Source organism: Anomaloglossus baeobatrachus, chromosome 1, assembly GCF_048569485.1.
Source record: "Anomaloglossus baeobatrachus isolate aAnoBae1 chromosome 1, aAnoBae1.hap1, whole genome shotgun sequence".
Classification (NCBI taxonomy): Eukaryota; Metazoa; Chordata; class Amphibia; order Anura; family Aromobatidae; genus Anomaloglossus; species Anomaloglossus baeobatrachus.
In genome coordinates, this window is record NC_134353.1 from 572,768,177 (window position 1) to 572,792,336 (window position 24,160).

Genomic DNA, 24,160 nt, shown 5'->3' on the forward strand with positions numbered 1-24,160 from the left:
GGGAATCCACTTAGTATCATAGCAGACGCCCTGCTTTAAACGCCCTTGATCGGTGAAGCACTGATTGCGAGCGTTTCACCACTCTGATGCCGCTGTCAATAGCAAAAGTGGCCTCTATCGGCTTGTACAGGGAGAGGGCTCCCTCTCTGCTCCAATCGGCACAAAGTGAACCAAAAAAAATAAAAAAATGATACCAATAAATATAAGTAAAAAACAAAAGTAGACATATTTGGTATCTCCGCATTCAGACACTATAAAACGGTCACACTAGTTAACCCCTAAAGTGAACACGATAAGAGAAGTGGCAAAAAACAATGCTTTTTCATTATATCGCTAAAAAAGGGGTATAAAACGCAAATCAAAAAGTTGCATGTAAATAAAAACGGTATTATTGAAAAAGTTATCTTGTCCTGTAAAAATTAAGCCTCCACTCAGCTCAGTAGGCAGAAAATTGAAAAGCGGCTTCAACATCAAACAGAAATGTGGTATCACTGGAACCGTACTGAAACGAGGAATAAATCAGTCTTATTAATTTTTCCACATGGTAAACGGCAGTACAAAAAAACCCCCAAAAAAAAAACAAATTTCTCAATAGTTTTATGTTCATTCTTCCAGCCAAAACAACAAAATAGAAAGTGATCAAAAAACATTATGTCCCCAAGCATAGTGCCAATAAGAATGTCAACTCATCCCGCAAAAACCAAGCCCTCGCACGACTGTCAGAAATACAGAATAATTATAGCTCTCAAAATATGGCTATACAAAAACAATATAAATCTGGTATCGCTATAAATCACACCAACCCAAAGAATAAAGCCCCCTAATCACATATCTCATGGTGAACAGCGCAAACAATAAAAGCAATTCTTGACCCATTGATTTAGGCTAGGTTCGCACACTGCGTCTTTTTGACGCTGCGTTTTTGGCTGCTAAAAACGCACAAACGCACCTGCGTCGAAAAAACGCATAAGAAAACGCATGCGTTTTTGCCGCGATTTGGTGCGTTTTTGATCACTGCGTTTTGCTGCATTTTCAAATGCATTGCATGGGCGGAAAACGCAGAAAAACGCAGGAAAGAACTGACATGTACATTTTTTTTTTTAACTCAAAAACGCAGGTAAAAAAACAGATATGTGCGGACAGCAAAAATGAAAACTCATAGACTTTGCTGGGGAAGCAAAGTTCTGCAGTTTTGAGGCCAAAAACGCACCCGAAAAACGCGCAAAAACGCCACGAAAAACGCACTGTGCGCACATAGCCTTATTCAGTCTTCCTCCTGAAAATCGCAGTAAGGCTCGGCTCACATTTAGGCTATGTGCGCACAGTACGTTTTTCGCGGCGTTTTTGCGCGTTTTTCGGGTGCGTTTTTGGCCTCAAAACTGCATGACTTTGCTTCCCCAGCAAAGTCTATGAGTTTTCAATTTTGCTGTCCGCACACAACTAATTTTTTAAGATGCGTTTTTGAGCTTGAAAAAAAAAAAAATGGACATGTCAATTCTTTCCTGCGTTTTCCCCCCATGCAATGCATTGGAAAAACGCAGCAAAACGCAGCCAAAAACGCACCAAATCGCGGTAAAAACGCGTGCATTTTTTTTATGCGTTTTTTCGACGCAGGTGCGTTTTTAGCGGCCAAAAACGCAGCGTCAAAAAGACGCAGTGTGCGAACCTAGCCTTATCCTGCACTCTACCCGGAGCACGTACTTAGGTGTTTACGTGTAAATATCTGAAAATATGTGATTGAAATAGAATCCCAAAAGGAAGATTCCCTATAGTGAGGCACATGGAGTCACCTTGGACCCAGTCTGTCCTATGATCCGGCGATGTCCGCGTTATCAGTGGAGGATAAAAGCGCCGTCGACCACAGTTTTGTGTAACTATGCTGCCTCCGAGGGTGTCATCTGAATACTATTGTTTGGAGATTTAGATGGAAACCCCAAATGTAGCTGGTCAGCATAGAGAACAAGAAAAATGGGCTTTAAAATTCTATAGAAAATGTGCCTAATAAAAGCTTTAACTCAATCCAAAATAAAAAAACAAACGAAAAAAAAAAAAATTCTAGTCAGTCACCTGTAAATGGAAATGTAGGGGGGCTTCCTCATTACTGGTAGTAGAACGGCTCAGGAAAAAAAAAAATCGCTTTGACTATTCCCCTCTCCCAAAAAAAAAAAAAAAAAAATCCAGATAAAATCACTGCTCCCAAATCCAAATGCCCCTCGCCCTTCCCAGCCCTACAGTGTGCCTGAACCACATAAAGCGTCCACGTGATTGGCATTTTTGTAGTGAGGAAGACCACTTTATTTACGTGGTGCGTGTCGCCAGAAGCACAAGCTTGGCACACTGTGTGGGCACTACAATGTACAAGGCACTACAATGACAGATTTACAATTTTTACTTAGCAACATCCACTGCTGCTAGTTTCTGGAAAACACCCATGAAGTCAAAATCATCGCTACAGCTGTAGATAAAATTCCTAGAGGGGTGCAATTTCCAAAATGGGGTCACTTGAGGGGATTCTGGCACTGGGACTCTGTATATGGAGTCCGCAAACTATTGTACAAAAATGTGCACTTCAAGAGTCAAACAGTGCTCCTTCCCTCCTGAATCTCGCTGTGTCGCTAAGCAGTACTGTACAGCCATATGTGGGGTATTGCTACGTTCAGCAGAAATTGTGACACATTTTAGTGTCATTTTTACCTGTGTGAAAATGTAACATCTGAGGCAAAAACTAGAATTTGAGGTAAAAATATTTTTTTCTTTGCCCAATGGTATAAAATTCTGTGACATATCTGTGGTATCAATATGCTCACAGCACCACTGGATCAATTCATTGAGGAGAATAGTTTGTAAAATAAGGTCACTTGTGGGGAGGTTTCTGCTGTTCTTGTACCTCAGGAGTTCTGCCAATATGACATGGCACTCTCAAAACATTCCTGTAAAATCCGAAGTCCAATATGGTGCTCTTTACCTTCTGAGCATTGCACTGTGTCTCAAAAGTAGTTTTATACTATATTTGGGGTATTGGTGTACTCAGGAAAAATTGCACAACAAGTTATATAGTTTGTTTTCTCCCATTACCGGTTTTGAAAATGAAAAAAAGTGGGGTAAAAAACATTTTAGTGGAAAAAAAAAAATGGTAATTTTCATTTACTTATGTTAATGTTTTACAATTCTGAAAGTTAATAATGCTCACTAATCCCCTAGATTAATTCCTTGAGAGGTGCAGTTTTCAAAATGGGGACACTTGTGGGTGTTTCTGTTGTTCTGACATGTCAGGGGCTCTTCAAACGCATTTGCAATCTATTCCAGCCAAAATGGTGTTCCTCCCCTTCCAAATACTGCCATGCACCCAAACAGTAATCTTCCACCACATATGGGGCATCGGCGTACTCAGATGAAATTGCACAATAAATTATCTGGTGCATTTTGTCTTGTTACCCTTGTAAAACTGAACATTTTGTGGCTAAAGCAACAATTTTGTGGGAAAAATGTGAGTTTTTATTTAGACGGCTCAACATTATAAAATTCTGTGAAGCCCCTAGAGGGTTCAAGGTGCTTTCCGCACATCTACATAAAATTCCTTAAAGGGTCTAGTTTCCAAAATGGGGTCACTTGTGGGGTGTTTCACCAGTTAGGCATAGCAGGGCCTCTGCAAACTTGAAATGACGTCCTCTCGATTACAGACAATTTTGTGTTCCAAAAGACAAATGGCACTCATTTTCTGAGCCCTGCCGTGTGCCCAAAGAGTAGTTTTCTACCACAAATGGGGTATCAACGTATTCAGGAGAAACTGCACAACAATTGTACAATGCATTTTCTCATGTTACCCTTGTAATAAAAAAGTTGGTGCTTAAGTAACATTTTTGTGTGAAGAAAAAAATAAAAATGTTCATTTTATTTTCCTAACAAATGGCTTTAGTTCCTGTGAAGTACCTGCAATGTTAATAACTTCTAGTATGTGGTTTTCAGCAGTTTATAGGGTGCAGTTTTTACATGTCACTTTTGGGTATTTTCTGTCACCTCAGCCTCTCAAAGTCACATCACATGTGATGTGGTCCTTAAAGAAATCAGTTTTGTAAATTGTTGGAAAAATGAGAAATGGCTGATAAACCTTTAACCCTTTTAACTTACCAACAAAAAAAAAAAAAAATTAGGTTTCAAACATGGTGTTGATGTAAATTAGTTGTGGGTAGAGTTGAGCGAATTGCTAATAATCTGGGACCGGCGGATCAGTGGCGGGTTGGCAAGGAAGTCCGAGATCCGATTCGGAATCCGGGCCAATATGTGTCAATGAGGATCAGAATCCGGGACGCGAGAGCGCGAGAGAGCGCGAGAAAAAAAAAATAATAATATATACCGAATCCGGATCGTGCACCGGGAATCCCGTGTCCGGGTCGGACCCGGATCTACCACTGAAACCGCGCGGATCCGGATTTTTCCAGCCCGGGTCTGCTCAACACTAGTTGTGGGAGATATTCTTTAAAGTGAACATGCAGGCGTAAAAAAATAAATAAATACCGTAAATGCCCAAGCACCACCAGGCAGGTAGTTGCTACCTAACTGCCTGCTATGCTCGGTGCCATTCACCACCAGCACAGAACAGTTACAGACCACTCCTCCAGGTGATACAGTGGCTTCATCAGCAGAGTGGAGTCTTCTCGTCTGCTCTCTAGACAAGGCGTGACAGCCAACATCATGCCGATTAACAGCCGCCTATCAATCAGCATGGTGTCATCTATCCCACCCAGTCTACAGAGCAGAGTGGAGGAGAAGCTGCAGAATTGCTGGCAGGAGGGAACTGTGACTGTGCTGGCTAAGGACAGTGTCGGCAACAACAGGCAGGTAGGTACCAACTACCTGCCCGTTAGTGCTTAAGTACATTTTTTTTTGTAAAGTCCCAGATATAACCTTTAACTATTTTGTGTGACATAATTTTTTGTATTAAGGGCATAACAATTAAAAAAAAAAAAAAAAGATTGAAAATTGAGAAATTCTCAAAATTTCAGATATTTTCACAAATAACTTAAGAGGATATTTTTTGTGTTTAACAACTAACATGAAGTACATGCCATGAAAAAAAAAAAAACCCACGATCTCATAAGGTGGAAACAGGCTTCGGGGTGAATAGTGGAAAAAGAAAGGGTGTGATTTGAACTAATTCATTATATATAATTATAATTCATTATATATAATTTTTTTTTTTTTACATTTTGCATACGTAAATGTTTGTAAATTATGCAAAGACGGGTAACTTAGTTGGTAGGGGACAATCTTTCTAATTGTGGAGTAAAAATGACCTGACAACACCATTCTCCAGGACAGTGAGATATCAATACCAAATATGTATATTTTTACTATTTTACTATTGCAATGGCTTTAAATAATCCCGTACTTCGTAAAAACACATTTGTGTTTCCATTTTCCAAAATTTTTTATTGCATTTTTTCCTGGGTCGTATGGTTACATAAAAAAAAGAACACTCTGAATTTCTATTATTTTTTTTTTTTTATAGGATATTTTCCAAGCAGGTTAAATAAATTTTACACTTAATATATCAGACTTTAATGGATGTGGCAATATGAAACATGCTGGGTTTTTTTTTTTTTTACTTTCACATTTGTATTTCTTTAGTCCCTATGAGTAATTTCAACCAATTTAATCTCTTACACTATATACTGCATTACTTTACTTTATGGTCTACTATGAAGCCTTCAGCAGGCATCTGGCGGCCGTCGCACCCCATTGGCACCCTACGGTAATAATTGAAAGTGGCATTTAAAGGGTTAGTAGTAGTGATCAGATTCGATCACTGCTGATGCAGTCTGAGTAACAGCCTTACCTGCGGGTAAAGAAAAGAAGGGGGAGAGAAGCGATGCCCCATGCGTTACGCCATGTGTATACCCCTGATAAAGCCATAGCACATGGCGTAACGCTTGGGGCATCGCTTCTCTTCCCCTTTTTATTTACTCGCAGCTAGGGGCCGCAGTTCCATGGTTACATATTTGTATTTTGTATATATGTATTCAGATATTTTTTTTATTGAGGTATTATCTGTATTTTCTGTCTGTAACCCTGTATGTAGCCATTTGCTGTATTGCTATTTATCAAGTACTGCTACATGGCTTGTTATTTCACATGTGCCTTCTGTTTTCTAGGACTGCCTAGCTGGTTTCTCAAAAATGTACGTCTGATATACCGGTATGTACGGTCATACACATTATATCTCATTGGGCGCCATGGAATAAATGGTATAATATTAATAATTATTATTATTAATAATAATAATAATTCTAGAGGGAGATTGTGTTTTTCCATTGTTTATTTTTGGACTTTGTTTTTATATTTTTCTATGCGCCTTAGTTTTTTGAATAAATATAAGTTTTCCCAATAATTTGTCTCATTCTCTCTTCTACATAACATTGCAGACTTTTGGGTCTTTTTAATACTATATCTTCCCCAGTTTCCAAGATGGATGGTATGGGACGCCATCCCATGTGCATCATTGATGTTCCATGTCAGTCAGCGCACTGCTGCAGACAACCACATGTATTAAGAAGAATGGGACACCATCACTTGTCATGGCGTTATAACTCCATACACTTGCTGAGAACACTGCATCAGCCGCCACTGCATCAGCCGCCACTGCATCAGCCAAGGTAGTAGAGGCAGACAGTGGAATATAGCTTCTTTTAAAATTATAGAACAATCCGCATACATGTTTTAAGAAAATGCCTTTCAGAGTTGTGCCTGTATTGGAGAACTCTAAATCAGGGGTCTCAAACACGCGGCCCGCATGCGGCCCTTCAGGTGGCTTCTTGCGGCCCGCTGGCCCGTGGACCCGGTAAAGATGGCGACCGGTGCAAGAGGCCGCAGCCTCCAGCTATCTATTTCAGTTTACAGTTTTGCCTTTGCCGGGCACAGTAAAGTTCTCGCTGCAGAACACAATAACAGCCGCCTGCCAATCAGAGGCAAGCACCTGCTCCATATGACCTCAGATGCTTACCTGTGATTGGCCAGTGGCTGTTGTGCAGTGAGAACTGCTCTGAGTGCTCTGCACGCGCCGGCAGAAAGTTCAGCAGTGACAGGCAGGAGCTGTGATCATTATCGGGTCCACATGCCTGCGTGCTGCTGAGCCGACGGAGGATAGGTGAGCAGAATGTTTTTGTGTGTTTCTGTCACTGGCTGAGCCTGCACAGGGTGTGTGTGTGTGAGTGTGTGTGTGTGTGTGTGTGTCAGCTGAGGCTGCACAGGGGGGGTGTGTGTGTGTGTGTGTGTGTGTGTGTGTGTGTGTGTGTGTGAGTGTGTGTTTCTGCTGCTGGCTGAGGCTGCACAGGGTGTGTGTGTGTGTGTGTGTGTGTGTGTGTGTCCGCTGAAGCTGCACAGGGTGTGTGTGTGTGTTTCTGCTGCTGGCTGAGGCTGCACAGGGTGTGTGTGTGTGTATCAGCTGAGGCTGCACAGGGTGTGTGTGTGTGTTAGCTGAGGCTGCACAGGGTGTGTGTGTGTGTGTGTGTGTGTGTGTGTGTCTGTTAGCTGAGGCTGCACAGGGTGTGTGTGTGTGTGTCTGTTAGCTGAGGCTGCACAGGGTTTGTGTGTGTGTGTGTGTGTGTCTGTTAGCTGAGGCTGCACAGGGTGTGTGTGTGTGTGTTAGCTGAGGCTGCACAGGGTTTGTGTGTGTGTTAGCTGAGGCTGCACAGGGTTTGTGTGTGTGTGTGTGTGTGTGTGTGTGTGTGTGTGTGTGTGTGTGTCTGTTAGCTGAGGCTGCACAGGGTGTGTGTGTGTGTGTTAGCTGAGGCTGCACAGGGGGTGTGTGTGTGTGTGTGAGTGTGTGTTTCTGCTGCTGGCTGAGGCTGCACAGGGTGTGTGTGTGTGTGTGTGTGTGTGTCTGTGTGTCCGCTGAAGCTGCACAGGGTGTGTGTGTGTGTTTCTGCTGCTGGCTGAGGCTGCACAGGGTGTGTGTGTGTGTGTATCAGCTGAGGCTGCACAGGGTGTGTGTGTGTTAGCTGAGGCTGCACAGGGTGTGTGTGTGTGTGTGTCTGTTAGCTGAGGCTGCACAGGGTGTGTGTGTGTGTCTGTTAGCTGAGGCTGCACAGGGTTTGTGTGTGTGTGTGTGTGTGTGTGTGTGTGTGTCTGTTAGCTGAGGCTGCACAGGGTGTGTGTGTGTTAGCTGAGGCTGCACAGGGTTTGTGTGTGTGTTAGCTGAGGCTGCACAGGGTGTGTGTGTGTGTGTGTGTGTGTGTGTGTGTGTCTGTTAGCTGAGGCTGCACAGGGTGTGTGTGTGTGTTAGCTGAGGCTGCACAGGGTTTGTGTGTGTGTGTGTGTGTGTGTGTGTCTGTTAGCTGAGGCTGCACAGGGTTTTTGTGTGTGTTAGCTGAGGCTGCACAGGGTTTGTGTGTGTGTTAGCTGAGGCTGCACAGGGTTTTTGTGTGTGTTAGCTGAGGCTGCACAGGGTTTGTGTGTGTGTTAGCTGAGGCTGCACAGGGTTTGTGTGTGTGTTAGCTGAGGCTGCACAGGGTTTGTGTGTGTGTTAGCTGAGGCTGCACAGGGTTTGTGTGTGTGTGTGTGTGTGTGTGTGTGTGTGTGTCTGTTAGCTGAGGCTGCACAGGGTGTGTGTGTGTTAGCTGAGGCTGCACAGGGGGTGTGTGTGTGTGTGAGTGTGTGTTTCTGCTGCTGGCTGAGGCTGCACAGGGTGTGTGTGGCTGCACAGGGTGTGTGTGTGTGTGTGTGTGTGTGTGTGTGTGTGTGTCCGCTGAAGCTGCACAGGGTGTGTGTGTGTGTTTCTGCTGCTGGCTGAGGCTGCACAGGGTGTGTGTGTGTGTGTGTGTATCAGCTGAGGCTGCACAGGGTGTGTGTGTGTTAGCTGAGGCTGCACAGGGTGTGTGTGTGTGTGTGTGTGTGTGTGTGTCTGTTAGCTGAGGCTGCACAGGGTGTGTGTGTGTGTGTCTGTTAGCTGAAGCTGCACAGGGTGTGTGTGTGTGTTTCTGCTGCTGGCTGAGGCTGCACAGGGTGTGTGTGTGTGTGTGTGTGTGTATCAGCTGAGGCTGCACAGGGTGTGTGTGTGTTAGCTGAGGCTGCACAGGGTGTGTGTGTGTGTGTGTGTCTGTTAGCTGAGGTTGCACAGGGTTTGTGTGTGTGTGTGTGTGTGTGTTTGCTGAGGCTGCACAGGGTTTGTGTGTGTGTGTTAGCTGAGGCTGCACAGGGTTTGTGTGTGTGTGTTAGCTGAGGTTGCACAGGGTGTGTGTGTTAGCTGAGGCTGCACAGGGTTTGTGTGTTAGCTGAGGCTGCACAGGGTGTGTGTGTGTCTGTTAGCTGAGGCTGCACAGGGTGTGTGTGTGTGTCTGTTAGCTGAGGCTGCACAGGGTTTGTGTGTGTGTGTGTCTGTTAGCTGAGGCTGCACAGGGTTTGTGTGTGTGTGTGTCTGTTAGCTGAGGCTGCACAGGGTTTGTGTGTGTGTCTGTTAGCTGAGGCTGCACAGGGTTTGTGTGTGTGTGTGTGTTAGCTGAGGCTGCACAGGGTTTGTGTGTGTGTGTGTGTGTGTGTTAGCTGAGGCTGCACAGGGTGTGTGTGTGTGTGTGTGTGTGTGTGTTAGCTGAGGCTGCACAGGGTTTGTGTGTGTGTGTCTGTTAGCTGAGGCTGCAGAGGGTTTGTGTGTGTGTGTGTGTGTGTGTGTGTGTGTGAGATTACTACAAGACGACATGCATGGGGCACATTAATACAAGAAAGGGACCTGCATGAAGCACATTACTATAGGAAGGGGACCTGCATATGGGGCACATTACCACAAGAAGGGGACCTGTATGGGGGCACATTATTATAAGAAGGGGACCTGCATGGGGCACATTGCTACAAGGGGGCAAGGATGCGCACATTTTTACAGAATGGGGAACAGGATGGGGCACATTACTACAAGATGTTGGCCAAAATTACTATGCAGTGCTTATTGTAAATAAAACTGTATTACTTACAAAAAAAATGTGTGCGTTATATATATGGTACCACTACCAATGTCACTTTGTCCTGAAAAGAATGCGGCCCCTCAAATTATTTTTTTTCTGTGTGCGGCCCATACACCCAGCTGAGTTTGAGACCCCTGCTCTAAATGGTAAATAATTTGCGCTTATCCCACAGATACATCACATGGTCTATTATGTCAAGTAATCTGCTGGAATCAGTGACTGCTAGCTACTAACAGACCAGGAGGTAAATCTGCATGCTTGTCTAACCTTTCAAGGCTACTAATTACACTAAGCTTGTAATCTTGATGGACTCCACATTAAAGGGAACCTGTCAGCAGAAATTTCGCCCAAAACCTAAAAGATTCCCCCTCTGCAGCTCCTGGGCTGCATTCTAGAAAGGTCCCTGTTATTATTGTGCCCCATGTGAGACCAAAAGAAAGACTTTATAAAGTGGTACCTTTTTGTATTCAGATACTGTAAATGTGACACGGGGGCGGGCTTTCTGGCGTCCGTTATTTTGCCCCCTGGTCCTGTATGCCTTCCCCCATCGCTCCTTTCCATAGCTGATGCACCGCCCACTGCTCCAGCCATCCCCGCGCATGCCCAGTGCCCAGGGATGACGTCCCTTTTGTCACGTGATAGTATTTTGAACACGCCCTATCACGTGACAAAACGGACGTCATCCCTGGAAGCAGCCCATACAGTCTAGCACTACCCTGAGCACAGTGTGACCGCTGGTGAGGTTTGCGCGCTCACGAGATTATGGGCGGGTACTTGCTGATAACAATCACAGCCCCGCCCATAATCACTTGCCTGCGCACACGTCACCAGCGGTCACACTGCTCAGTCCCGTGAGACTGGCACTGGGCATGCGCGGGGACCTCTGGAGCAGTGGGCGGTGCATCAGCTATGGAAAGGAGCGATGGGGGCGGCATACAGGACCAGGAGGCAGAATAACGGACGCCAGAGAGCCCGCCCCCGTGTCACATTTACAGTATCTGAATACAAAAAGGTACCACTTTATAAAGTCTTTATTTAGGTCTCACATGGGGCACAATAATAACAGGGACCTTTCTAGAATGCAGCCCAGGAGCTGCAGAGGGGGAAACCTTTAGGTTTTGGGCGAAATTTCTGCTGACAGGATCCCTTTAAAGGTCTCAGAATTGTTCTTTTCTATGTTCCTCTTAACTACTGCAAATAATGGGGGAGGATATTGTTTGTGTAGAGCAGAGTGAAGTAGCAAGAAGGTGGGAAATGTTAAGACCAAGTCTGGGGGTGGGGAGTGAACACCTATGTGCACAGCACAAGAAAACAGGAGTGGATTAAGGTACAAGGTGTAATCAGCCTAAGAGATAAACCCTACTTGGACAGGCAATGCATTAGGATGATTGTAATGTTAATTTAAAAAAACAAACGAACAAAAACAGAACTTGGTATAATTTTTTTTTCATCAAACATCTGATTTGTAAAAGGGTTGTCTAGTGAAAACAAGCTATCATTGATCCACAGGATAGATGGTAATTTGCTGATGAGGGTCCCCAGGGTCAGACACCCACCAATCAGCAGGACGGGGAGCTTTTAGACATGGTTAGCGCCAACTGCCGCTCCATTGATTCCCTATATGAAGGAGTGGCGCTGTGCTCGGCTTTCTGCAGCAACCCCATAGAGAATGTACATAGTAGTCTGGCGTCAGACCTGCCACTCCTATTCGTAATGAGGGGAAAATTGCCCTATTGGGGATAAAAAGTCCTGGTCCTGCTGATTGGTGCAGGTCCGGGCGGTTTGATCCCACCCATTGCTGATTTTTACTAGACAACCCCTTTAAGACTCAAGATCTCTAAATGCTAACACAACAAGCTAGTGCATCAGGAGTATTACTGAATATTTAGGTCGTATATGTAGAAATTTCTTGGACTGGAATAATAAAAAGAAAATACCCATTGACTGCGATTAGACAAGATACGTCCCACTTAAAAGGTTCACAACATGGAACACATATTGGAAGCAAGCAACATGGAAAGTATCTTCCCAGGGAGACGCTCCAAGTCAAATACCAGAAATGAGGAGTCATTCACCGTTAGAGACCACAGACAGGAGTTTAGTGCAGATCTGTGTTATTTACACTAATGTTTCTGTACATTAATAAATCACTGCAAAGTACCACCAAGGCTTTGATCATGGCATCAAACCCCCACTTAGAGTAAAGCATACATATAAACATGGAGAACCCAGATTGTATATTGTGCTACCCGGTTGTCCATTCTCTTTTCCATTATTTTAAGTCATATTGACCTTGGTTGATATTGCTGCAGTGGCGATTCCACGTTTACAGAAAAGACCACTGCAGCTAATCACTGAGCTCAGCTGTCTTCTGCCAGCTATCTCCATATCCCTGCAAGGTCCAACGGCAGCAGCAATCACCTCTCGGACCCGTGATGTGATGTCACAGCTACAGCCATGTCAACAAAGAGGGACTACGAACATGGCCGCTGGAACTGAAAATCTTCATGTTCAACCGGAATATGCCGTATTCACATTTAAGAGTTTGCAGATAAAGAAATAAAACCAAAAAGAACAACTTACTTTGGATACACAGGTTCATATAAATACTTGTCTTCTGCAACAGGAATAATGTCAAAGAATAAAATGTATCCATTTGCAGTCTGAAAAAAAAAATAGAAATATAAAATTTTAAACACAGATTCACTTCATAAGTAATGTGCAAAAGCAGGAGCTAGCCATAACAATCAGGCGTTATTTTTCAAATAGTGTCTGAAAAATTGGAGCTGGAATCTGGGTGACATGTGAAGCCTGTAATACAGTGATCGTAGGGAAGGGTACATACAAAATCAGGATACAATATTCTGCTATGACATGTAAAGCCTGTAATACAGTGATCGTAGGGAAGGGTACATACAAAATCAGGATACAATATTCTGCTATGACATGTAAAGCCTGTAATACAGTGATCGTAGGGAAGGGTACATACAAAATCAGGATACAATATTCTGCTATGACATGTAAAGCCTGTAATACAGTGATCGTAGGGAAGGGTACATACAAAAGCAGTACGATTTGGTATTTTATAACAAACTGTAGCCGGATGAGAACAATTTAACTAGTTAGGATAGAATGTATGCCTATAGGCTGCGGCCACAACTAGTGGGCTCTTATATACAGCATTCTAACATGCTGTATATAAGAGCCCAGGCCGCTGTGTACAACATAACAAACACTTTAGAATACTTACCTAACGGTCAGTGCGGAGCAGATGGGTCGGGTGGGAGTCTCAGTTCTCCGGTACATGTGCCTCCTCTTTCGGCCATCTTTGTCCTCCGTCATCCACACACGCCGACACTGGGGTCCTGCGCAGGCGTACTTTGATTTGTCGTGAGCAGGGCAGATGAAAGTATTTTAGTGCGCATGAGCGGAACCTCAATGCCGGCTATTGTGGAGGATGGCGGACGCGTCATCCACACTAGCTTCAGAAGGAGGACGAAGATGGCCAAAAGAGGAGGCGCCAGTACTGGAGACACCCACCCAACCAGTCTGCACCGCACCGACAGTTTAGGTAAGTATTTTTTATAAGATATTTTTTTACGTTCTACACAGCGGCCTGGGCTCTTATATACAGCATGTTAGAATGCTGTATATAAGAGCCCACTGGTGGTGGCCGCAGCTTATAGGCCCCAAAACTGGTGACAGGTTCCCTTTAAAAATATACTAAGAGCCATTGATAGTGATGAAAAATAGATTTTAGCGTAGCTGCAATCCTACAGAAAGCAAATATTAGGTAACACTCCAGCTTAACAACTGGAAAGTAGCTTCAAACAATAGTATAACCACATTATGCCCTCACAGTCTGGCAGGACGTGTCGCTATAAGATTCTGCCAGAAAAAATGGCTCTTTAGGCGGTCGCTGACAGCACCAAGCTCCATGCATTCAATGCCAAGTAGAAACACAAGACTGCCTAATGGATTACATACGGAGGAATCAGGTCATTAGGACGGATTTTTTTTAATTTGACCATTTGTTCATTGTTGTATGAGGTTCACTTCACACTTGAGTAGTGAAATAATGGAGCACAAAGACCGAGCACCATCATTTCCACCCAAAAGCTGTTTTGTGAGAGATCCGCTTTAGGCTATGTGCGCACGTTGCGTTTTTTCCCGCGGAAACGCTGCGTTTTTAACTGCAGCGTTTCAGTGCCAAATTGCATGCGTTCAGCTTCCCCAGCAGTCTCTGAGAAAGCCGAAAAATCAATTCACACCCTGCGTTTCTAAACGCAGCGTTTTGGATGCCCAAAATCAGTGCGGAAAAAAAAGCAGCATGTCACTTCTTTTGTGTGTTGTAGCTGCGTTCTCCACCCATTGAAATCAATGATGTTGGTCAGACCGCAGCTACACCCGCAGTTCGCTGCATTTTTGTTGCGGTCCGCATGCTTTTTGGCCATACAGAACGCAGGCATTTTTACCTGGAAGTGAGGTCAAGAGGTTTCCTGTTGACCTCACTTCCTGGCAAAGTTCAGGAAAGCCGGTGTCGCCAAAGTTCCCGCCCCGACCCCCAACCCCCTCCCGAAAATCTAAGACGGCGGCGCGCAGAGCAGTGCACCGGCCGCCCTACTCCTCTGTTTCTGTTGCATGTGCCATAACACATGCGACAGAAAACTGCTCCCCAGGCCCTGCCAGGTCACCCCCTATTAACCCCCGGTGTCCCCCGGTAACCCCCGTACCTGTCGCAGCTCCGATCCCCCGCGGCCCCCTCCTTCACAGTGCACGCCGGTCACATGTGCAGAGCAGCTGACAGCTCAGCTTCGTGCCTTCAGAAACGCTGGCTGCTGCTCGCACTCTGCAGCTGTGACCCGGAGAGTGTGGGTGCAGATTCTTTGCACCCACTCTCCTCAAATGGAGGGTCTGCACTCCTAGAAAATGGGGGACACGTTCCCTGAGCGTGCCCCCCATAGTCGACGTGGGACGTCCAAAATGGATTACTGTGGACCGATTTTTTTTCCCCTTTTCAATAAATTGGTGAAAGAGGGAATGTTTTGGGGAGTGTTTTTTCAAATAAATTTTTTTTTTGCTATTACTGTCAATTAGTTATGTCTGGTATCAGATAGACGCCGTGACATTACTAATTGCTGGGCTTGATGCCAGGTGACATTACACAGCTGGTATCAACCCCATTTATTACCCCGTTTGCCACCGCACCAGGGCAACGGGATGAGTTGGGGCGAAGCGACAGGATTGGCGTATCTAATGGATGCGCCACTTCTGGGGCGGCTGCGGCCTGCAATTTTTAGGCTGGGAAGAGTCCAATAACGCTGGCTCTTCCCATCCTGAGAATACCAGACCCCAGCTGTCAGCTTCACCTTGCCTGGTGATCTAATTTGGGGGGACCCCAAGGTTTTTTTTTTAATTATTTTTTTATAAAAAAAACAAAACAAAAAAAAAAAAAAAACCAGCTTGGGGAGCCCTCCAAATTGATCACCAGACAAGATGAAGCTGTCAGCTGTGGTTTGCAGGCTACAGCTGTCTGCTTTACCCTAACTGACTATCAAAAAATAGGGGGGGACCCCACGTCATTTATTTTAATTTTGTATTTGTTTTTGGGCTAAATACAAGGCTAGGCTCCCTTTAGTGCCACATGAAAGGTACTAAAGGGTGCCAGCTTAGAATATGCAGGGGGGTGGGACGTTATATATGTTTGACATCCATTGATGCATTTTTGGTTGTGTGCCCACAATCAGGGTTTGCAGCATTTTAGGCGCAGAGTGTTTTCCCTGCGTCCATAACGCTGCGTTGTGCAGTAGAAGCACAGTGGAAGGATTTTTAGAAATCACGTGCCCACTGTGCTTCTTTTCTCCGCAGCATAAACGGACCTGCGGCGTGGCTTCCCGAGCCTCAGCATGTCAATTTATGCTCCGGAGACAAGAGTGTTCTCTGCAGGTAGAATAGAGCTAAAGTACACAGCAGCCTGAACCCAAATCGTGGGCATTGGCAGCTGCGTTCTCCTGTGGACAACACTCACATCTCTGCAGGAAGGCTGGCACTGTGTACTAGACTGGATCATGTGGTCAAAAACGCACCTGAAGAGAAAGCATGAAAAACGCATGCGTTTTTTCCCAAAACGCATTGTTTACAATTGTCCCCTCTGCCAGAGGGTGCGTTTTTTTCTACACTGAAAAAAACGCAACGTGCGCACATAGCCTTAAAGTCATCTGAGACTGCAGATATTGGTGGGGTTCGCTGGCAGTCTAATGTGTATGGGGGACTCCTGAAACTACCCCTTTCATTCTATAGAAGTTAACCTGGTGCTCGAAGTCTCTCCACGCTCTCCACTAAAAACACAAAGCCAAATCGAATGTTCATCTGAGTGGGTAGGGATAGCTGTTGGAAGAATGATCTGGCAGCTATTACATGCCTATATAGTTCCAGTGTTTCAAAAGTATTCCCCCCCCTCAATCCACCCACAGAGACATTTTTCGTATTTTACTACCTTGCAAGCTGGAATTTCACAGTTTTATTTTATTTTTTTGAGGGCATGCAATGGTTCATGTAAAGAACATGCCTACAACTGGGAACATTTAGTTTTCATTTTATTGTGACGCAAACAACAAATAAGACAAAAAAACTGAAAAAAACTTTAGAGTGCATACCTATTTACCCCCCCCCCCCCCCCCCCAAAATGCCAGTACTCTGTAGACCCTTCTTTTTTGGCAACTACAGCTGCAAACTGCCTGGCTAAGTCTCTATGTACTTTACACATGTTGTCACTGGGATAGTTGCCCATTACTAAAGGTAAAATTGCTCCAGCTCCTTCAGGATGGTTTTATCTGATCAGAAATCTTCGAGTCTAACCACAGATCCCCAATTAGATTAAGGTCTGGGCAACTCATTTATAAGTTTACCCTTAAACAACTTCAGTGTTGCTTTAGCAGTATGCTTTGGGTCATTTTCTGTCTCAGTTTCAAATCACTGAAACACATCTTTTGCTCAAGAATATGCCTGTATTTTGCACCATCCATCTTCCTCTCAATTTGAAAAAATTTCCCTGTCACTGCTGCCGAAACACATCCCAACAGCATGATGTTGCCACCACCATGTTTCACTGTGGGGATGGTGTTCTTCAGGTGATGAGTTGCGTTGGTTTTGGCACTAGACATTGCATTTACCTTGATGGTCAAAAAAAATCTATTTTGGTCTCATCTGACCACAGCACCTTCCTCCATATATTTTGTAAGTCACATGTCTTTTGGCAAAACTAAAAACGAGCCATATAATTTTTGTCTTTAAGTAAAGGCATTTTTTCTGGCTACTCTTCCATAAAGGCCTGGTCTATGGAGTGTACACCTTATTGTAGTCATATGGACAAAAACTCCAGTCTCTGCTTTGGAACTTAGCAGCTCCTTCAGCGTTACCTTTGGTCTCTGGGCTGACTTTCTGATTAATGCCCTCCTTAAGGCCCCGTCACACACAACGAGATCGCTAACGAGATTGTTGTGGCGTCACCGGTTTCATGACGCAGCAGCGATCTTGTTATGTGTGACACCTACCAGCGATCAGGCCCCTGCTGTGAGATTGCTAGTCGTTGCTGAATGGTTGGGACCATCGTTGGTAAGATCTGACTGTGTGACATCTCACCAGCGACCTCCCAGCGACTTACCAGCGATCCTTATCAGGTCACATCGTTTTCAGGATCGCTGGTAAGTCGTTAAATGTGACGGGGGGGGCTTTAGAGTTTTGGTGGGCGGCCCTCACCTGGCAGGTTTGTGATGTTACCATGTTCTTTCCATTTGATGATAATGGATTTGATAGTGCTCCGGTGATCATAAGAGATTGGGATATTTTTTTTTTAGACCCTAACCCCGACTTGTGCTTCTCAACAACCTTGTATCTGACTTGTTTGGAGATCTCTTTGGCCTTCAGGGAGTTGTTTGGATAGTAGTGCCTCTTGCCTAATGGTGCTACAGCCTCTGTGGCCTTTCAGAAACATTGTGTATATGCCGAGACCCTGGGACGCTTTGACTGCACACAGGTGGACTTCCTTTCACTAAGCAAGCAACTTATGAAGGCAACTGCTTGCACCAGAAATTTTTAGGGGTTTCATAGCAAAAGGGGTGAATGTTTGCACATGGCAATTTTGATTGACTTTATCCCATAAATTAAATTTTTGCCTATATCTTTCTAACGTTTCTCCCCAACTTAGACTATTTAGTGCTGATGCATAACACACAAATCAGATTGCAACAATATTTAAACAGTTTATAATGTAACAGAATAGGTAAAAAGACAAGGGGTGAATACTTTTGCAAGACACTATACAGATTTAGGGGGTCATCTAAAACTGTGATATTATTGGTTATCGATATAAGATCAATGGGGCTCTGACACTCGGCACCCCCATTGATTAGCCATTATCAGAGCCAATGGCAGATGTGTGTAAACAATGTATGGAGCTTGAACAGGATGACTGTAGTGGCCATTGTCAGGTACTGCAGTCCTATTCACTTCAATAGGGTCTGGATTGCAATACTTGGTAGTGGCAACTTCAGTGTCCACTGCTTACACCTGACAAGTGCCGGAGCAGATTGGTGGGGTTACCACGTGTCAGACCACCTCTGACCTTATACTGATAACCTACACTAATGAGGTCACCAGAATCACAGCCGCTTGCCATCAGCTAATCGCTTCACTGGTTTCTCAATACGTTTAGAAACTGAAAGCCAACAGTGGGTAACAATGCCACATTTCATTTGTGATTCATTACAAAGTCTAGGATGCAGAAATGTTTTCTTGATCACATAATTCAGAATACATTTTCAGCAATGGATTACAAATGTCAGAGAAAAGACTAAAGGCCGCTTTACACGCAACAACATCGCTAACGAGATGTCGTTGGGGTTACGGAATGTGTGACGCACATCTGGCCTCGTTAGCGACATCGTTGCGTGTGACACATACGAGCGACCGCTAACGATGTAAAATACTTACCAAATCGTTGATCGTTGACACGTCGTCCATTTTCCAAATGTCGTTGCTGCTTTTGGACATAGGTTGTTCGTCGTTCCTGAGGCAGCACACATCACTACGTGTGACACCCCAGGAACGACGAACAACACCGTACCTGTGTCCTCCGGCAACGAGATGGGCGTGACTTTCCGTCGGCTGCTCTCCGCCCCTCCGCTTCTATTGGACGCCTGCCGTGTGACGTCGTACGAACCGCCCCCTTAGTAAAGAGGCTGTTCGCCGGCCACAGCGACGTCGCAAGGAAGGTAAGTCCGTGTGACGGGTACTAGCGATATTGTGCGCCACGGGCAGCGATTTGCCTATGACGCACAAACGACGGGGGCGGGTGCGATCGACAGACATCACTAGCGATGTTGCTGCGTGTAAAGTGGCCTTAAGAATCAGAATGACATTTCATTTCTCTCCCTACATCTGTAATTGTACTCAGAAGACAGAGTCAGCATTACATAGTTCATACGGGTGAGAAAAGGCAAGAATGTCCATCAGTTCCACCGGCAGGAAAGGACGTAAGAAAGAAGATGCAGACCGTGGTCACAATGGGATATGGTTCTGGGGAAAAGCATAAGGATCGTACATAAATGTTAGCCAAGAAATGTCACCATCACATCTGCAGAAAGGGGAACCGAGATTTATGACAGAAACCCTAATAACCTAATGCGGTTTTGCTCGCCATACCATGTGACTCAACATGTCAGGAAGATTGTCTGCTATTGACAAAACACTTTCTATTGCAACGTTTTGATCCCTTTTTGGCCCATTTTGCATAAAACCCCATCTGGACCAGGCTTGATAATATACGGTCATACCTACTTTCCATAATACAGGACTTCTTCCCATTCTAAAACATGTGCAGTAAGGGGTTAAACCTGCAAATCCGCCCAGACTGTTAGATTTTGCCAGGCAGTCATTGGCTATTCTTACAGCATTCCAGGCCCGCATACTTCATATCAAGTCCCAAGGGTCTCCGCAAGTGTTTATAAAACCCTTACTGGACAGGGAAGAATGTTCTATTCACACAGATAGGATATTCTTAGTGTAAAGTGTTCAAAGAGTATGTGTGTAATGTGGCACTTAAAGGGAATCTCACACCAGGTTTTTGCCACCTAACCTAAGGCTATGTGCGCACGTTGCGTTTTTACCCGCGTTTCTGCAGCGTTTTTAGCGGCAGCGATTTTGCGCTAAAACGCATGCGTTTTTGTTTTCCAGCAAAGTCTATGGGAAAAGATGAAATCCTGTCTGCACTTTGCTTTTTTTTCTGCAGCGTTTCATTTCCATATTTTGGGTCAAAAACCATGCTGAAACACCTCGGTTACTTACCGGTAGCCGGTTTTTCCAGAACCCATGACAGCACCACGTGAGAGAGGGATCCGCCCAGCGAGGACAGGAAACCATTCTGAAATAAAAGGGCGGTACCTCTCCCCTTCGTCAATTGATTACCGAGAATTGAGAGGACCTCCAACAAACGTTAGAACTTAACTCTATCACCAACTATAACACACACACATGCACACCCAGAATAGTGCACACTAAGGATGAAAAGGGAGGGAATATATGGGTGCAGTCATGGGTTCTGGAAAAACCGGCTACCGGTAAGTAACCGAGGTGTTTTCCCCTCACCCATGACAGCACCACGTGAGAGATTTCCAGAGAATAACGTATTAGGGAGGGACCAACGTCTCAAGCACCCTTCTACAAAACGAGAGATCAGCCGAGGAAGATAGATCCAACCGATAGTGACGGAAGAAAAAGGAGAATGTGAAGACCAGGTAGCGGTCCTACAAATCCGGTCAATAGATACCTGCGTCTTGTCAGCCCCGGAGGGCGACGCCGCACCGGTGGAATGGGCCCTTAAGCCCTCAGGGAAGGCAGCCCCACTAGATGAGTAGGCTAAGCAATGGCCTCCCTAATCCACCTAGCGATGCAGATGACATTCACGAAGATCACTCACCCACCACAGGAGATCAAGGGTACCGGTCCTGGAGGCTTCGTTGGAACACCCACAGGTCCCACAGAAGTCTTGGAGCCACAAGAGGATTTGCCCTTCTGGCTATTGAGGCCGGGCAAGTCTGTTTCACTTAGAACGGTGACTGTTCATACGGCTATGCTGCCGGTGCTCCAGAGAGTGCTGCTGCCTTTCTGAAGCCATCTTGGGATGTAGGCACGAGCACTTGTGCTGCTCCTCCACCTTCCGGTCCCATAAAGGTGCCCCTCCCCTTGTTTCAATGCGCCCAGCGGTGTCCAGACGGCGGGCGTCTGCCCTGAAACACCGCCGCTGCTGCTGCATGGGCGCCGCCATCCTCTTCAGGAGACGTCACGCAAGCACGCCTCCTGTACCCTGCATGCCTTGCGCGCGTCCCAGAGTGCGCCACATTCGGAAGTCCTAGGTAGCAAGGGAGCGCAAGGGGGGGGGGGGGGGGGGGGAAGGAGCGGCGGTCCGGAACCCCTGATGGGCCCTGCCGCACACCCCCGCACGGATACCAGGTTCCCCAAGGGCTGGTGGATGGCGCTTCCAGCCCCGAAGAACGGCGCCGCAGGACTCGCCCTGCTTTTCCGGACACCGGACGGGGCTGGGTAAATACAGCTTCTGTACTTCAAACACCGTATTCCAGAACAAGGTCTCCCATCAAGGACAGGAAACCAACTGACGAAGGGGAGAGGTACCGCCCTTTTATTTCAGAATGGTTTCCTGTCCTCGCTGGGCGGATCCCTCTCTCACGTGGTGCTGTCATGGGTGAGGAGAAAAAAGAAGCAGCATGTCAGTTGTTTTTGCCATTTCTGCAGCGTTTCCTTAACATTGGAGTCAATGAGAAATGGCAAAATGCAACCAAAATCAACTTTCCTGCGTTTTTCATGCTTTTTTTCATGCTTTTTACCTGCTTTTCCACTGCGTTTTTGGCTACAAAAACGCATGCTTTTGTGGCACAAAATTAAAGGATTCTAATGTTCCTTTACACACACACACAATAACCGAAAATATAAATGTTATAAAATAATAAATATCACCAATTTTTCGCTTAAAATGTGCATAACCGCTATTATTTCATTATAATTGTAGATTTTACATATAGTTATAATAAAAGTGAATATAAATCATTTTTTTTCTCTTTTTCCATTCTTTTTGACTATTCCAACTTTATATTATGTTTTGATCTACAAAACGCATCTGCAGAAACGCAGGTGAAAACGCAGGTAAAAAGCGCTGAAAACGCACTAAAAACGCGGCAAATACGCATGCGTTTTTAGCGCTAAAAAATGGTCAAAAGCCATTTGGTCAAAAACCAAGGGAAGGAAAACGTGCAGAATAAACTGCAGGTACTCCGACGCAACGTGCGCACATAGCCTAAGAGCAGTGTGACGTAGGGGCAGAGATCCAGATTCCAGCAGTGTTTCACTTTCTGAGCTGCTCAGTGTAGTTTTGATAATCTACTGCTGATTAACCAGTGATTTTATCATTAGAGGACTACTTGGCCTTCTGGCAGGTAGTCCAGCATATTCATGAGCTCTGTATATCTGCTAGATCTGCAGAAAAGAAAATTATTTTAAATCACAATGATGGCAAACAGCTCAGTAAGACCTGTTTCACACATCCAGCATTTCGCTGGATTGCCAGATCCGGCGCACTCCAGTACAGTGTAATACAGTACAATGGCATCATTGCAAGCTTTGGTCACATGCTGTCATGTGACCGGAACATGTAACCGGAGCTTGCCGTGATGCCATTGTACAGTATTAACACTGTACTGGAGTGTGCCAGATCCGTCGAAATGCCGGATGTGTGAAACAGCCCTAAACTGACACATCGCTGGAATCAGGGTCTCTGTCACTACATTATGCTGCTCTCAGATGGGGAAGCAAAAAAACCTGGTGATGCATTCACTTTAAATTGTTATACAATGATCTGTTACCAATGGCACCTTTACCAAGTCCTACAGGGTTTCCATTATCCATGCCTTGAAAAATACTGGAACTTGACAAACTCTAAATTAATTCAGGTGGATCTGTCAGGATTCATCCATATGTGCTTGGGGATGGATATCGCATAGGTGCAATGAAAAGGTTGTACAGAAATGTTGCCGCTTTTGGAGTTTTGATGCAAGATTCACCATGACCGCCCAAAGGGACTGGATGGTGCAGAATGGGGGCAGCACACCAGTTTGTCTATTCATGAGGAGTGTGGTGTACCTTACCCATAAATCTTACCCCAGGCTCTGTTTGGAGTAAGATTAGTGGCAAGGTACATGGAGGCGTGTGCCACTTATCAGGCGCGCCGGATTCATTAAGAGGGGTGCATCTGTTCAGGAATTAGGAAGTTGTGACTCCAACAAGAGCTCTTCATCAAGACTGGAGTCATTAATGCCGATCCTGAGGAGTCGGGTCTTCATCTGTTCTATGTTAGGCAGTCAATATAAATCAGAACATATGACTAAGGTTGTGGCTTACTCCTTCCCCCCATTTTAGACTTTGTTCACAATGCCATCAGTCTCTGTTCCAAGACTCAATCGTCAGTCACAACTGATCTGATGGGAAGAATAGTGCTGCACACATCTATATTACTGATCATATGAAGGAAACCATGATGAAACCCTCCAAGACCCCATAGACTTTAGTAGCATCTCTCGTGCCACAGATACAGCTATGCGGTACGGCTTTCATTATTACAACCCCTGGCAAAAATTATGGAATCACCTGGCTCTGAGGATGTTCATTCAGTTGTTTACTTTTGTTTAAAAAAAGGCAGATCACAGACATGGCACCAAACTAAAGTCATTTCAAATGGCAACTTTCTGGCTTTAAAAAACAGTAAAAAAAAAATCATGAAAACATAACGTGCTAGCCAGTAACGGTTACTTTTCAAGACCAAACAGGGGGAAAAATTATGGAATCACTCAATTCTGAGGAAAAAAATATGGAATCACCCTGTAAATTTTAATTTCCAAAACTGACACCTGCATCAAGGAGTGATCACACCTTGGAGAGCTGTTTCACCAAGTGGACTGACATGAATCATGGCTCCAACACGAGAGAGATGTCAATTGAAACAAAAGGAGAGGATTATCAGACTCTTAAAAGAGGATAAATCACGCAATGTAGCAAAAAATGTTGGCTGTTCACAGTCAGCTGTGTCTAAAATCTAGACCGAATACAAACAACATGGGAAGGTTGTTAAAGGCAAACATACTGGT

General features: G+C 45.0%; 1 protein-coding gene across 2 annotated transcripts in view; it reads right to left on the reverse strand.

Moving 5' to 3' along the window:
• Positions 1 to 24,160, reverse strand: part of RIC1 (RIC1 partner of RAB6A GEF complex) — a 212,419-nt gene that overhangs the window by 139,414 nt on the left and 48,845 nt on the right. For both annotated transcript variants that reach the window (XM_075317531.1, XM_075317521.1), the window contains exon 3: positions 12,534 to 12,613. In XM_075317531.1, the coding sequence (XP_075173646.1) occupies positions 12,534 to 12,613 (80 nt within the window). The remainder of the gene's footprint in view (positions 1 to 12,533; positions 12,614 to 24,160) is intronic.